Genomic DNA, 16,745 nt, shown 5'->3' on the forward strand with positions numbered 1-16,745 from the left:
GTACATTCAGGAGAAGTTTGGAATGGAACTGAACAAGATGGAGCAAAATGGTATAATTTTGGAAGTAAACCACTGCACAGGGTTTTGTAGCTCTGTCGCATATATTTTGAAGAAGGTGGCACTGTAAGAGAATGCCTAGATCTAAGGCACTTCAACCTTTCACTTGGAAGGTGTCCATACAAAATGTCAACACTGGAAGAATAAACAGTAAATTTTCCAGAGCAAGATTCTTCACAAAGCTAGATGTAAAGCATGGATACCGGCCTGGCAACTGAGCAGAAGAATTCAAAAAACTTACGACATCTTGGACACCATACTTAGGTACAATTTCTAACCATAACTCTGTGGGCTCTCAGTTAGTGAATGCGTATTTCAGCAGCACATGGATAAAATTATTGAGAATGCACCTGGTTGTATTTGCAATCTAGGGATATGATAGTAATGTGTAAGACACAGGCAGAGAATAACCATTACCTTCATCCATTGATGATGGCAATGCAGCAAGAAGGACTGGTAGTAAACAGTATGAATGGTACGTTATTCTCAGTCAGATAACTGTCTTTGAGTTAATTTACTCTGTCCATGAGATCAGTACCAATCCAAGATCGAGGATATTAAAACAAATGGTGACCCCACAGGATAAAAAGAACCCGCAATGTTGCTTCAGATTTTTAATTTCCTCTCGGCATCTATTCCCAACTTTGTGGCCCAGGTGTTTCCACTGAGAGATTTGCTTTAGAAGGGCGTCCCCTATGTGCGGAAAGATGACCACCAATACATTTTTAATTTTTTCAAACAGGTTCTATCGCAAAATCTTGTCTATAGTAATGTTGGAACTTAAGGAAAGCTGCGATTTTTGAAATGGATGCATCGCTCAAAGGCCTGGGCGTGTATCTTTTTTAAGATGAGTGACACAATGGCTCAGTGGTTAGCAATGCTGCCATACAGCATCAGAGACCAGGGTTTCATTTCAGCCTCTAGTGACTGTCTGTGTGGAGTTTGCACATTCTTCCCATGTCTGCGTGAGTTTTCTCTGGATACTCCAGTTTCCTCCCACAGCCCAAAGATATGTAGGTTAAGTGGATTGGCCATGCTAAATTGCGCAAGTGTTCAGGGATGTGCTGGCTAGCTGGATTAACCATGGGACTGAACAAGATGGAGCAAAATGGTATAATTTTGGAAGTAAACCACTGCACAGGGTTTTGTAGCTCCGTCGCATATATTTTAAAGAAGGTGGCACTGTAAGAGAATGCCTAGATCTAAGGCACTTCAACCTTTCACTTGGATGGTGTCCATACAAAATGTCAACACTGGAAGAATAAACAGTTATGGGGATAGGGTAGGGGGGTGGGTGGGTCTTAGTGGGATGCTTTTCAGAGGGTCAGCATGTATTTGATGCGCTGAATGGCCTGTTTTCCACACTGTTGGGATTCTATGATTCTATAAGCCAGATGCCAGGATGATCACATCTGAAATGTTGAGTAGATTACCCAAACCCCACAATGACCAACATGATCCTCCTGAATGTTGATGCTCTAGACTGCAGAGTTGAAGACATTTTCACGGTTGATCTATTATATTTTGGTTAGAGCCAGTCTGAGCATTTGCAGTCAGCAACTGTCGAAGATGAGGAATTACAAGAGTTGCAAAAGATCATTATCTATGGATAGCCTGACAATATTGAAGAAGTATCTGAGCAGATTTGTTCATTCTGGCTGTACAGAGACCAACGTGGTATGTCACAACAAATAATTTTTAATAGCAAACAATTCCTAATGCCTAAAGTATTACCTTAGATGCTCGTGTTCATGTTATACAGGGATATATGGGTATTGAACATAATGGATGGCTGTTGGCCAGCCATGAATTAAAATATTCAATTGACTTGTGAATTCATGCAGGATATGCCAAACATATTGATGCCAGTCGTAGAGGGCCGTCTACATGCACACTATGTTCCATCGACTCCTTGGAGTAGCAGCAGCCCTATTCACAGTGCACGAGACTAATTACATCCTAATGATGCATTATTTCTCTGAATTTCCCATTACTCGATAACTTAGCAACACAACAAGCATGACTGACGCTGTCATGGTCAGCACAATTTTCAGTTTGTTCACCATCCCAGAAACGTAGTGTCTGACAATGGACTACAGTACTTCCCCAAACCAATCCAAAATGTGTACTAAATCAGGAGTGACTCGTTTCACATCATCTCCCCACTATCCCCCTTCTACCAGAATGTGTCATTTCAAATCATTAAGTATTGAGCAACACAACAAGATTTTCATATTGTATCGCTGCATTTTGGTGCAACACCAATGGAGAGAACAATGCCATCCTAATCACAAACTTGTGGTCAGAAGGAAATTGTCAATGACTGTGCTTAGCAATCAAATGTCCAACCATTCTGAGGCACAGGCATTTTTCATGAATGTCAGCAGAGAATAAAAGAGAAACACACTGAGCAAATATGTAGAGAATGACCAAAACTGTGATCTAGGTAGAGAGTGTGAGATTGAAATACAAATACTCAGATGCTAGAAAAGGTTACTCGAATATTTAACCAGCCCAGATCATACAAAATCATTGCTGATCATGGTGCTACATTGTGAAGGAACTGAAGCCAACTTAAACCAATGTACAGCAAATCAATCGGAAACAGATTGAGGAAAAACATGACAATGAAGCCGATTGAGATAACAAGGTGTAGAGCTTGGCCCGAAACGTCAGCCTTCCTGCTCCTCTGATGCTGCTTGGCCTGCTGTGTTCATCCAGCTCTACATCTTGTTATCTCAGATTCTCCAGCATCTGCAGTTCCTACTATCTCTGATACAATGAAGACGATTGACTGGTGATGTTGAGTGACAACAATGAGCAGCAACACAAATAAGTTGTTAAATAAATACAACAGTTAAAACGCACATCTGTGCACACCAGTATGAGATGACCAGATAAGGACAAATTGTCAAACTTCCAAAGCGTTACATTCAAGTTTGAAATGTTAGTCTTGTTAACTCTGTTATACCTATTTGCATTATTATTGAATTAGCATCACTGGCCTTTTTGCTACCATGTATGTTTGTTTGGAATACATTTTTATCTTTGGGGAAAGGGGGCTGTTGTGTTATATCTCACCGTCAGTACGTCAGTATAACGTGAAGGGACGTACTCATGATATCATCACCACATCACAGCACGTGACCTGAAGGCGGAAAGGTCTCACATTCCATCTTACCATATCTTTTGAAGCTTGACACACTACTGGAAGCACACTAAACCCAGAAATTATCTTTATTGGAGAGAAGACAGAGTTAACACTTCAGTCAAGAGACCCTTCTTCAGAACTGAAGAACTATTGTTCTGAAGAAGAATCACTGGACCAGAAATTTTAACTTTACTTTCTCTCCACAAATTCTGCCAGATCTGCTGAGTTTTTCCAGCAATTTCTGTTTTTGCTTCTGATTTCTAGCATCGACAGTTCTTTGGTTTTTTTTAGATAGTGCACTATGTACTTCTTGTTTGAAAAAAACTGCTGGTTTATCAAAATAGTTTTCATGCTGGTGTACAGAACCAAAAAAGCAGACCTTAAATCCTGTCACCAGGGTGCAGAGCTGCACGTACCTTGCGAGTCCATACAAAGTAATTGAAGTGTTTGTAATATTGAAACCACAGCATTCTCACCACACTGTGTTGACTCACCACCTCTGCTACCTCCAGCCAAAATTGTTTGGCCTCTCTGGCTTCATTAAGACAGATATCCTTTACTTGATCACTGTTGAAATGAGGCAAGATTAGATTGATAGTCTTCTGTTTTTCAAATGGAATAATGTTCAATATCAATAATTGAAGATACTTCTGAAGTGGAACTTAAAGCTCCAAGCTTCTCTAAAGGATTTGACTGTTTATTTGTAGAGAATTTTTCACTTCCACTTGTACAATAGGGAGTTTCAATTGAAGTATTCAAGAAGGCGTGATATGATTAGTCAAATAGAAACAATGTAAATAGTTACAGGAAAAGGAGATTGGCACTAAGTTAAAATGCTCAAAGAGCCATGGCCGACATAATGGGCTAAATAGCCGCCTCCTACTCTGTAATAATTCTGTGAACAATGAGATGAAAAAAAAAAGGGATAATTGATCAGACACAAATGACTAAGGATTAAGGAATTATTTCAAAAAAGATAATTCTTTTCAGAAGACTTGTTCTGAACAGAAAGTAAAATTGGAAGTAAATCTGATCGAAGTATTTGTTTTCCTACAAACTGTCCAAGATTGTAGGTGTTAGGCAATGTTGAAAATTCAATTTTAGTTTTAAATGACCTATATATTATCAAACATTATTCATCTGTGTGTTTTAATGAGCTGCATGACATAACAGAAAATTCTGGAAAGGAACTTTATATCTTTTGTAAATTTTTCTGCCAATAAGTAAAGAGCAGTTCAGTGTAAAGTAACAGAAAATGTTGTATTTCTCTGTATTCTGTACTAGGTGCTGAGTTTCGGTAATTGAAGTGGCATTTCTGATTATATTGCTTGTACCTTGCTAACAATGTTCTATCATGAACTAACGCAGTGAATGAATTTTGAAATTTAGTTTATGGTATCTTTGCTCTTTCCTTACAGCAAGCCCCCATGCGACAGCCTCAACTCTACATTTTCCAACGTCTCCCATCATCCAGCAGCCGGGTCCTTATTTCTCGCACACGGCCATCCGCTATCATCCACACCCTAGTCAGGAAACCCTGAAGGAGTTTGTCCAACTGGTCTGCCCTGACACCAGCCAGCAGTCAGGACAGGTGGGGTTCCTAAATGTAAGGCCACTTTTTACTTTTTGTGTTGGTAGAGAGATAATTAGATATTGCCTTCTAGCTTTTATGCACTCTGAATTATTAAAAGCTTGTAAATCAATGTTATGTGTTCACTTTAATCATGGCTGGTGAAACTGTAAGTTTCAAATCATTAAGTGGGTGTGCAATGAAACGTCAATAAATGTAAGTTTACCTATTTCTCTGTTTCATGTTTTGGGCTTTTAAAAGTCCTGGGATTTTATCTATTTTCATTTTGTATGTTCATGCAAATGTATAAAATGCTTTTAATACAATTTTCTTTTCCATTGACATTAAGTATCAGAGTTGACAGTCTTTCATAATGCATTTTAAAAAATCTGAAATAACTTGCAAGAGAAAAAATTGCCTGGCAAATTTGATCCAGTATCACCACGTAGAGGTCTAACCTGTTGTATGGTTAAGTAGTGGTTCATCAAAAGATCGAAGAGACCATTCGTTGTGCAGTAAAGAACATCTACGTAATAGCGGAGCCTGCAAATTTTCTTGTAACTTCTAAACTTGAAGATATAAATAGTAATAGAGTCAGCCACAATGATTTTTGACTGAAATACATACATTCGGATTAGGGCTGTGAAAATACTAAATTTTCCTGTCATTTTTCACAGTGCACGTTTTGGCAGACACACACCTCCTGTGATGAAATAGGCAGCTTTCCCACATTATTGCTTATAGCTGGGTGCCAGGAGACATGTAACAGTAGATAGGGAATGACTTCATTTCTTCCTCCCAGGGCAGATGCATCCTCACAGCAATGTTGCTGCAAAGAAGAACTTCATTTTTTGAGACTAAGGAGTCAGCTGACAAACTTGTATCTGAGGAAGAAAATTCTCAAAAATTAAAGGGACATTTTTAATTACAGAAGCTAAAACAGCCTGCAACAAGGTTAGCATATCACTGAAGTGTTGCTGATGTGCATCTACAAAGATCCAAACTGTCACAGAGAAAAAGCACTCTTAACTTCCAATACAAACCTGCTTGTCAGATGTTCTTTAAAACATATCTCTATCCATCTATTAGATGTACAGCAAGATAGATGTGGTTAATGCATTTGTTTTAATATATCTTTAAGACATCTTTGGGGCAAATTCAGCAAAATTTTCAGCAAACTAAAATGATATCCTTTGTCTATACTGCATTGTATAATCTGGAAATTTCAATGTACTTTGGACATGTAAAGATGCACAAAAGCACTGTGAAGTGCTTTGGGTGGAATTAAATTACTAGGGCTGCACTAATTGAGGCATGAGATAGCCAGTCGGTGGAGCAAGTGTCTATCTTTAGATGTGCAATTCAGTCATGAGGGACGATTAGATAAAGGAATTGAAGTGAGGTAGGGGTAACCCCTAAAGGGAAACTGCAGCCAGGGGAGATTTGACAAGGGGGTTTGGTAGCCAGCTGGTGAATTGGAGCAGAAAATGTATGTACCCAGTGTGTATGTTGGTAATTTGAGGGTGCATTCAAATTGCTCATTGCTAGCTATTAAAATTGCTCAAAAACATCATTACTATGATTTGCTGATAGAACTTACTTCTTACTTTTTGTGCTGGGGATTCTGGTTGTGGTCAAAGTAATGCTCAGGGCAAAGTTAGAATAGAACCCCAGTAACTTGCCTGGTGTGGGAGGAAGTAGGCAAGTCACATTATTTATTAAATACTTGTTACTTGATCCACTGTATTGTATGCATAAACTCAAGGCCAAATGCAGTTCTCACAAGCAGGAGTAGTCGCAATGATAGCGATCTGTCAACGGTAAGGACAGCTACAAACTCAAGTTATGAGGACACAGAAAACTCTGGTGGGTGTGGATGGCAGCGAGTAAACACTCAGGGACAGGAGGATGCAGCAAAATTCTCTCAAATGTAGGAGGCAGAGAAAACTGCATTCTTAGCATCAAGCCTTCATTATAGATCCGTATGCATTTGCATCAGTATATCGGAAGTTTCAGGACATGTCAATGCTTGATTTCAGCAGCAGGATCCTATGTGACAGACTGGGCCACAGATATCAACGAACAGTCATTTTGCAATTTTGGATATGTGCTAGATCTCTGCTATGTGAAAATGCTAACAAATCCAAAGTTACTTGGTAGTTGCTTCTGGGGAGTTGGTGACATAGTGTTAATGTCACTGGCCAAGTAATCAGAGGCCTAGGTTTTGCTGCAGCAACATGGGTTCAGAACCTGCCACGGCAACAGATAAAACTATTTATGGGAGGCATTTGGCAAGGTACCACCTAAAAGGTTATTGCGCTGTAATGGAGCTCATCGTGTAGGGGTAGCACATTGGTACAGATAGAAGATTGGCCAACTGGCAGATAACAAAGCATGCATAAATAAGTCTTTTGTGACTGTTAGGATGACAGGAGTATGGTCCTGTTTTTGAAGAGGACATAAGGAGGTGACAAACCATTGTGAGTAGGTTGAGTAGGTAGACAAAAGTTTAGAAGATGGAGTAAATTTGGGAAAATATCAATTTGTGCACTTCACAAGAAGAATATATAAAAGGTGAACAACTGCACAATTCCAACCTGCAGAGGGAACTCAGTATCCTAGTACAGGAAAGTTAGTACATAGGCACAGTGGTAATTAGGACAAATGGGATGCTATCCTGTATTTGAAGAGGAACTGAACATTGAAGTAAGGATATTATGCTTCAGGACATGTGTGAGACCACATATTCAATACTATGTGCAGTTTTGGTTTCCTTATTTAAGGAAGGATGTCCATGTCTTGTAGGTAATTCAGAAGAGATTTACTAGATTGGTACTTCAAATGGAGGACGAATTGGAAAGTGCTGTGGTCATGAGCAGAAAGGAAAAGTTGGACAAAGTAAAAAAATATATTTTGGCTTTGATGTGATAAGTGACTGACAATAATATGCATAAGTTTGCTGATGAAACAAAAATAGATGGGAATGTAAACTGAGTGCAGGCAAGAAAGTTAAGTTGAGGCAGAAGCTTAACCATGATCGTATTAATAGTAAGCATGCTCATGTGGCCATAGAGTTATCTTCTGCTCGTCTTTGTTATCTTATCAATTACTTCCTTTAGTGATCAAGCCTTTTTGCCAATTCATTATCAGTTTCATTATGTTGTAAAGGAGACTTTTCATTGTCTACCTTATCAGTACAATCACCAGTTCTTACGTCTTCAACCAGCCTGGTACAGAGCACATAGAAAGGAAGAGCTCTGTTGTAGGATTGCAGTTCAGTCAAACCTGGATTAAAATAGAACAATTGGCTGGAGCCAACTAGTCTTGCACTGTAACTGAGTAACTCTGTGGATCTACTTAATATTGAAATGGGAAAGTCCTCGCAGAATTGTGGCAGACTTGGTGACGACTGTGTCTTGTGCTTCCAAATCTGCATTAGGATAATTCGTATATTATTGCTTTTACATAATTTATCTTTGTACAAAGCATAGTAATGACTCAAATCATACTTATAAGTACCTAAATAAATTTGTTTAAATATAAATGTTGGGGTGGCACGGCGGCTCAGTGGTTAGCACCACTACCTCACAGCGCCAGGGACCCAGGTTCAATTCCAGCCTCGGGTGAATGTCTGCATGGAGTTTGCACATTCTCCCCGTGTTTGCATGGGATTTCTCCAGGTGCTCCAGTTTCCTCCCACAGTCCAAAGGTGTGCAGGTTAGGTGGATTGGCTATACTAAATTGCCTGTAGTGTCCAGGGTGGGAAATGCAGGAGTGGGGTTGGGAGTAGGTCTGCATGAGATTTCGACGTGGACTTGATGGCCCGAGCGACCTGCTTCCACACTGAAGGGATTCTATGATTCCATGACCTCCCTGGTATTTCACGGTCGCTCGGTGCATGCCTTTGCTGCTGACTCGGTGTTATCAGGCAAAATCTCTGAAGAGGATATTCTAACTCTCTGAGGCATAAAGGTCAGTGGATAAGTGACTGTTTCTGTTTTGTTGACAAAGAAAATAAGTTTCCATTGTCTGTATGAATTGCAAATTATTGAAGCAATTTGTTCACTCCTTTATATGCATAGGTGGATGCAAAAGCATAAATACTTTTTGTATTGTACAATTTTAAGGTCGGTTGCATATGATCAGAACACCTCATTTATCTGCAACATCCTAACAGACCACTTGAAGTTCGAATCATAACAGATACATGAAACGCATTATACTTGAGACATTAATCTACGCAAACACACTTTCAGATATCCCAGACGATGCAGGAGTGAATAATGTCTGCAGTGAGTTAGAAGATACATACTTGTCTAGACATCAAATCAATACAGTAACATTTATGCCTGAGTATTCATTTGCTCAGCTCATCTGAAAACTCTTGAATTATTGAATACTGTGTGCACGTTCGATATTGTAAAAAACAAGCAGGTTAGCCTGAGATTTCCACAAGCAGAAAACCTGCATCACTGCAGAGATGTTCATAACAGATGTAGATTTGCTGATGGATTGTGACCTAAACAATCTTATTCATCAGCGTAGATTTCCGATGATGCGTGCAGTTAAATGACTAGAAAGGTTCAAGAAATATTGGGATGGACTTTCTTCTTCTATTGAAGAGACATTCAATTCTGAGGCACAGCAAATAGGAAATAATAGCAATTCACTTGCTCCATAATGCTATCCCAGAATTTCCAGGGCTTCTCTAACACAGCAACTAAGTAATGTAGATAAGGCATTGAATTGCTCGCCTCCAATCTCACTTTGAATATAGGGCCTGCCTGGAGTTTGTGTCAAGATCCTCCAAGGATCTGGTCTGAGGGAACTCAATGATATGAATAGGAAGTGCTGAGGATCTCCTTCTCCTGTCCCAACTTCAAAACACAACCCCAACACATATCCGACCAAGGCTGTATCAGGGTGTAAATTATTCTTTTCAGGAGCAATGCACTTGCAGGATGCTATGCCAATCAACCCTCCAGCATGGGGATTGAGGAAGCGGGAGAGTATCTCAAAAACAATAACAGGTTGCACATATATAGTGTCTTTAATATAAATGAAACATCTAAAGGCACTTTTTTAAATGAATCAGATTTTATATACTTGGATGAGATGTGGGTATCACTGGCAAGGCCAGAATTTGTTTCCCATCCATGATTGCCCTTGATATTATTTTCTTAGGCCACTTCAGAGCACAATTAAGAATCAACCACATTGTTATGGGTCTGGAGTCACATGTAGGCCAGATCAAGTAAGGATGTCAGAGTTCCATTCCTAAAGGATATTAGTGAACCAGGTGACTTTTCACAACAATAGTCACATAGTCCCCATTAGATCAGCTTTTAATTCTGGATTTTATTGAACTCATATAAGAAACATACCCTTCTGTAGCTGTGGGGAAGCCTCATTCTAGTCTTACTAGTTAATCTCCCGAGGCATTTCTTACAGAAAATAAAGTCCACCTGAAATACCAAATCATAAGGCAATTTAGGAGAGATAAACAGAGTTGGTTGGAGCATAAGACATTTTCTGTGCTGTCAACTGAGGGGCTAGGTTATGCCAAAAGATGAAATGCAGACCTACCACCACTGGAAGCATGATAAGGTTGTAAGAGCAGTTTCCATTATGTATGTGGATACAAGAATGTATAATGTAACAGGTTGGCACAAAACGAGGAACAAAAATCAGACAATAACATGTATGAAGTTGTCTTATCAAATATTTCATCCAGATTCTGGATATTTCCAGACTCCACAAATCCAACTGGGGGGAAAGTGACCTAACTGTTGGAATTTTCATTCTGGGATAGTGAAGTTCCCTGAGAGCCAGATCAGGTGATCCCAGAACAAGGGCAGAGGATGCCAGATAGAAGGCCTGCCTCTGGGCACTGTTGAAATTTCAAAAAAAAGGGAATGGAACACAAGTCACCCTTCACCCCATCCACACAATTCACATTCCCCTGTTGCCAATCCATGCCCTGTACCCATTCCAATGGCTCTCCATACCTTCATGCCAATCTATGCCCCTGCAACTGACCTGCTTGATGGCTGTATGCCGATCGATGCTCCTGCACCCAGCCCTATTGCCTTTGATAGCCCTAATGCCAACTTAATTCAACCACATGTCAACTGCCAATCCATGCCCTGTACCCACCCCTATGGCTCCCCATACACTTTATGCCAATCTGTGCCTCCGCAACTGACCTGCTTGATGGCTGAATGCCAATTGATGTTCCTCCACCCATTCCCATTTCCTTTGATGGCCCTAATGCCATGTTAATTCAACCATAGGTCAGCTCGTGACTTCCTTTCACCCACTGACTTTTACACCTACCTCAACCAGGCCAACTCACTTAGTATCCACTATGGGCAGACCTCAGGACCAGTGCTGGGATTAAATATTATATAGTTTGAAGCGTCTAATTCAGACTTCATTTTAAAAGCAAACACAAATTAATCCAACATTTAGATTCTTTTAACTACGTAATACTTCATAACAACAAATACTTCATTCAAGTGCATGATCCCTTGTAACAATAAGACATTGGAATTCATAGTCCAGTTTAGAAGATTCTGTAAATAGCTGTAGCTGTCAATCAAATTATGAAATGGCTGACACACAACTTTGATAATGTTAGATTGTGAATTCAGTCGTGCAGCATGAATCCAATAATGGAACCCCTCAAGCTTTGGAGCGCAGGGCTTTTAAATGCATTCAAACTTTTGAAAGTTTCCTTTGACAGGTCAGCTGAAAAAAGAACTAAGAGCCAGAGTAAACCACTTAACCCGGAAGCCAATTGCTTGTTCAATGAAATAACGGCTGATCTGATTTAGGCCTCAGCCCCATGTTTCATTGCTGATATCTCTTGACTCTGTTGTTAGTCCACCTCTGCCTCAACTATATTCAGGGATGCTGCCTCCACCATTGTATGGGGAAGAGAGTTATAAATTTTCCTATCTGAGAGAAATGATTTCTTCTCATAACCATCTTAAATGAAAGACACGTTATTTTTAAAGTGTTCTCTAATTCTAGACTCTCTGACAAAGTGAACCAACCTTTCAACACCTTATCAAAGACTGTCTGGTGCTCCAAATAGCAGCTTCTATCTTCCTGAAGTTCATCAGGATCATATTCAAAGGGGTCATAAAGAAAATAAAATACAATGGCTATTGAAGTAAATGCTGAAGATTTAGATCTGCTCCAATCAGATCTAATGTGCACTTCATGTTACAGACACCCAGATCACCAAAATCAAATAGAAGTGGAGGCAGCTGCTAATTCCTCTGTGTAGCAGTCTCCATGGAAATTGAAACATGACCCTGCTCCATCCGACCCCTGTATGATTGATGCCATGTTTGGGGAGGAACTTCTCCATGGCGCACACCCTGTGGGCCCAGCAGTGAGAGACGGCGCTGGACCATAACGACTTCGACATTGGTGGTCCAGGGCAAGACTTGAGGCAATAGCAGTAGCACTGGCATCGATGTCAGTGCCAGTTCAAAGTATTACACTTTTGCATTTGTTCAGGAAGGTTGATACTTCAGTTGATTCCAAGATGGCGGCAGTGTCAGCGAGGTGGGCCCGGCGGTGAGTGATGGCACTGGCATGTGGTGACTTCGATGATGGTGTTCCGGCACAGATGATGGTGAGGCGCAGGACTCAAGGCGGTGGCATCAGTGGTGGCAGTTACACTGGTAGCAGCGCCGTGGCGTTGGTGGGCCCAGTGCAGGCAGTTTTGGTGAGCCCAGCTCACGATTTACGCAGCAGCGGTGGCGAGGGTGATCTGGACGTTTTCTCATCCTTTTCTTTCTGTTTCTTTCATTTCGGCTCTTGTTTTTTAATGCTAACTGTTGTATTCTAAGATGGAGCCAGAGATTGGCAACTCTGTACACTTTTCACTGTACTCTCGTACTCGGGTACACGTGACAATAAAATCTAATTTAATCTTCAGGATTGTAAAATATGAGAAAATCTATTTTTCACATTTTGTGTCAATTTTAAAAGGGAAGTCATGCCTACACAGAAGAAGAACAGCAACTCACAAATTGCCTCTTGAAATTTGGTTACTGTTTTATGCTGTAGAAATAGCAGTGAGATGAATGGTCAGTTAATCCATTGTAGTGTTGCCTTACAATAGTTAAGAATAATTCAACGGCTTTCCCCACACTTTAGTAAGGAACATCCCAGACCAATCAAGAATCACCCATTAAATACTTCCTTGCGCTGCCAATAATAAGTTTGATTCCAACATCATACACCTCATTATATCAATATTTACTTACAATTAGTCAGTTGGCAGTACAAACAGGAGGTTGGAAGAACGCAGCAAGCCAGGCAGCATTTGGCAGAAAGGAGCAGTCAACATTTTGGGTATTACCCTTCATCCAGTCCTGAAGAAAGGTAATACCCGAAAAGTTAACTGCTCCTTTCCTTCAGATGCTGCCTGGCTTGCTGTGTTCTTCCAGCCTCCTATTTGTCGACCTTGGATTCCAGCATCTGCAGTGCTTTTGTCTCTACCTAAGTTGGTAGTACAGAACTATGATATTGCTGAAATTTCATACATTTTGACAAGTCTTTTCATCTTGCACTCATCAGGACATTTTATAAGAATACAAGTACAAGGGAAAACCGACATTTATACTGCATGGGAGGAGGGTGCTCCTTGGCTGGCAAATAGACTCTGAAATATGTGTGATATCTCAAAGTTTGCAGATGACACAAAGCTAGGTGGGAGGGTGAACTATGAGGAGGATGCAGAGATGTTTCAGTGTAATTCAGACAGGTTGAGTGAGTGGATAAATGTGAGCTTATCCACTTTGGTAGCAAAAACAAGGCAGAATATTATCTGAATGGCAATAAATTTAGAAAGGAGAATGTGCACAGAATCTTGTGTGACCTTTTACATCAGTTGCTAAAACTAAGGGTGTAAGTACAGCACATGGTGAAGAAGACAAATGATATGCACGAGGATTCGAGTACAGGAGCAGAGTTGTAAGGCTGCAATTGTACAGGGTCTTGGTGAAACCAAGCCAGCAGTATTGTGTGCAGTATTGGTCTCCTTATCTGAAGAAGTATGTTTTGGCTATGGAGTGACGCAAAGAAGGTTTGCCAGATTGATTCCTGAGATGGCAAGACTGATGCCTGAAGAGAGATTAGATCAGTTAGGACTATGTTCACTGGTGTTTAGAACAATGAACAAAGAAACTTAGGAAGTTCTAACACAACTAGACAAGGTAAATACAAAAAGGATGTGCTTGATAACCTTGATGTCCAGAACTTGGGGTCGTAGTTTTGGGATATGGAGCAGGTCCTTTAGGACTGAGCCCATGGAATTTTCTGCCGCAGAAAGCATTTAAGGCCAAAACACTAAATGTTTTCAAGAAGGAGTTAATTATAGTTCTTAGGGTTAAAGGGATCAAATAATATGGAAGAAAGCAGGAACAGGGCACTGAGTTAGATGATCAGCCATGATCATACTGAATAGTGGTGCAAGCTTCCTGCTCCTATTTTATATACTTCTGTCACTGGTAGAGGTATTGTCATGCAGCATGCAGCCATTACTAGTGATTGACAGTTAACAGCCAGACTTTATTTAAAATTTAAAGTAGGTAGGTTAACTCTAATTGGTCAGGGCACTCCCTGAGAAATAAACCTTTGAGCAGTTGTCACCTATCCTGTTGAATTGAAATTGATGCTTTGCAGGTACATATTCTCTCAGTTTGCAAAGAATGCACTTTACACGCCAAGTTATCCAGAAAATATTGTCCAATTACAAAATCACATCTCATGTCAGACATTGTGTTGCAAACTTTGCATGTGTGACCTAGTCAGTACTTTGCTTGTTGCAAATATACAAGTAATATGCTGCTGATATGATCTGTCCATTAATGGGATGTACAGCCTATATACCTGGCTTCACACTGACACTGAAATTTGTACACCACATTGTCAATTTGTGTGACAAGCCAACATATTTTCAGTTTGACAGCTGCATCCTATTACTGGTGAATACCATGCAGCATGAAACAGCTACCTTCACTGTTGCTTAAATTATAAAGATACGTTACCCATTCAGGGGTAGACTGAGCACTTTTCAGGACCAAGAGTGGCTGCCCTGGGATTGCCCATAAGTTTGTGTGATAACCACAAAGGATCCAATTAGGTGGCCAAAGATGGCTTTGATATGTTCTACCTCAGCATCCAGTTTGCAGAATGAAGAAATGGTTCAGATCCTGTTCACGAGTTTTATGGTAAAGCCAATCTTACAGCATGTGGAACTGTAGGAGTCTCAATGTCTGTATTGACCAGTGAAGGTAGGTTTGTACAAAAACAGAAGTTGCTGGAAAAGCTCAGCAGGTCTGGCAGTATCTGTGAAGATAAAATCAGTGTTAACATTTCAGGTCTGATGACCCTTCCTCAAAACATGGTAGGTTTGTAGTCGACAGTAGTAGAGATCACCCTGGACAATTCCTCAACAAGAGCATTGAGGAAAGGGAGCTCACTTGACTGTTTGTTTTACTTCAAATGTAAAATTGAGTGCAGGATGGAGTCTGTTAAGACCAAAAAGGAAATTCCAACATGCAACTGCAGATTCAAATATAGCAAATGTATCATCAAGATATTGGAAATATGCAAGAGGTGGGAAATTAGATGTCATTCCATTAGTTATGCATTTCTCATGGAATCCAGCAAAAATATTTGTGGGATATGAATGTAGCAGAGATCCCGTGGCAATGTTATCTATATTGGGGTATACTTGGTGTTTTTGAAATTGAACTCAGCTGTGTGAGTTACTCAGTTCATAAGTTCAAAGCATACTGATTCAGGCCATCGTGGTGGGTCTGGATTACTATGCTGTAGTGCTGCAGTACAGAATGTCCATACCTTCTGGAAATGGTACATTGGTACTAGCAATGTCAACTGAGCACACAGAAACTACATGACTATCAATATACAAGTCCTTTGTAGTCTTCATAAATGTGAAGTGTGTAAATGTCACTGCTTGCTTAAAACAGGTTGTAGCAATTCACCCAACCATTTGGCCAGTTCACGTTATACAAAACCGATCGTAAATTAGAAAAAACATAAAAGATATCACTATTTTGTGTCTGGAGCACTCTGTATAGACATGGACGCAGTGAGCCATGTGGATGGATCCTATTACATATGCCACGTGGCAGCGCATTCCACTCATGTAAGTCCAGCAAATGCTTTTTCAGTTGCATTTCAGTAAGGTTATCTGGTCATGCTGCGCAGCACCTTCAATGGATATGAATTTGGACATGTTTTTAAGAATGGCTTGTATTTGTTGAATATAGTTATGCTTGTTAAGGATGATATTCCAATCCCTCTGTTGCTTCAATGATATATATATCCAAGTTAGCACGAAGGTCTCATAATGCTAGCAGACATTCACATTGCATGTAAAAATCAGACAAGTCATTTGGAATGCTGCAATATGCATGTGCTAGATCAACTCGGCACACTTTCAAGGATTATTGTCATTGAAGGACACTGGTTTGTGGCAGCAGTAGAGGAGTTCAAGCTTAGCAAGTACATCTTCCCAGTGATGATATGAAGGCATGCCAAAGTTGAAGAGAGACTCCTTATTTTCAGACAATCCATGATCAAAGAGATTTACTACCTCTTTAGAGGCATCATGAATTGCTTTGCCAAACTTTCTGCTTTTGTACATTTATTATGTTTTAAACACATGTTGTTTATGGTGCGGTCATCTATTGAAGCAAGATAACAGCATAAATAAATATTAAACCAAGCCTCACCCTTAACTGTCAATCAATATAATGATGCATTATCACCTTTAATAATCAGAGTCCACTGTCCAACCAATCAGCATTCTACCCTCAAGCAATATTAATGTTGGTGATGCTCCTGAATTTGTATTCTTATGAATGTCCAGATGAGGAAAAGATTAAAAGTTTTGACAAAATGCAACTTCTTTCA

At 40.0% G+C, this 16,745-nt stretch overlaps 1 protein-coding gene across 16 annotated transcripts in view; it reads left to right on the forward strand.

Annotated features, from left to right (window-relative positions):
* Positions 1–16,745, forward strand: part of nfia (nuclear factor I/A) — a 508,381-nt gene that overhangs the window by 418,607 nt on the left and 73,029 nt on the right. For 13 of the 16 annotated variants that reach the window (XM_020525466.2, XM_020525335.2, XM_020525596.2 and 10 more), the window contains one exon: positions 4,627–4,814. In XM_020525466.2, the coding sequence (XP_020381055.1) occupies positions 4,627–4,814 (188 nt within the window). The remainder of the gene's footprint in view (positions 1–4,626; positions 4,815–16,745) is intronic. The other 3 variants (XM_020525661.2, XM_020526058.2, XM_020525928.2) reach the window with 1 other exon arrangement.

This window comes from Rhincodon typus, chromosome 10 (genome assembly GCF_021869965.1).
Source record: "Rhincodon typus isolate 14 chromosome 10, sRhiTyp1.1, whole genome shotgun sequence".
In the NCBI taxonomy this organism is placed as follows: Eukaryota; Metazoa; Chordata; class Chondrichthyes; order Orectolobiformes; family Rhincodontidae; genus Rhincodon; species Rhincodon typus.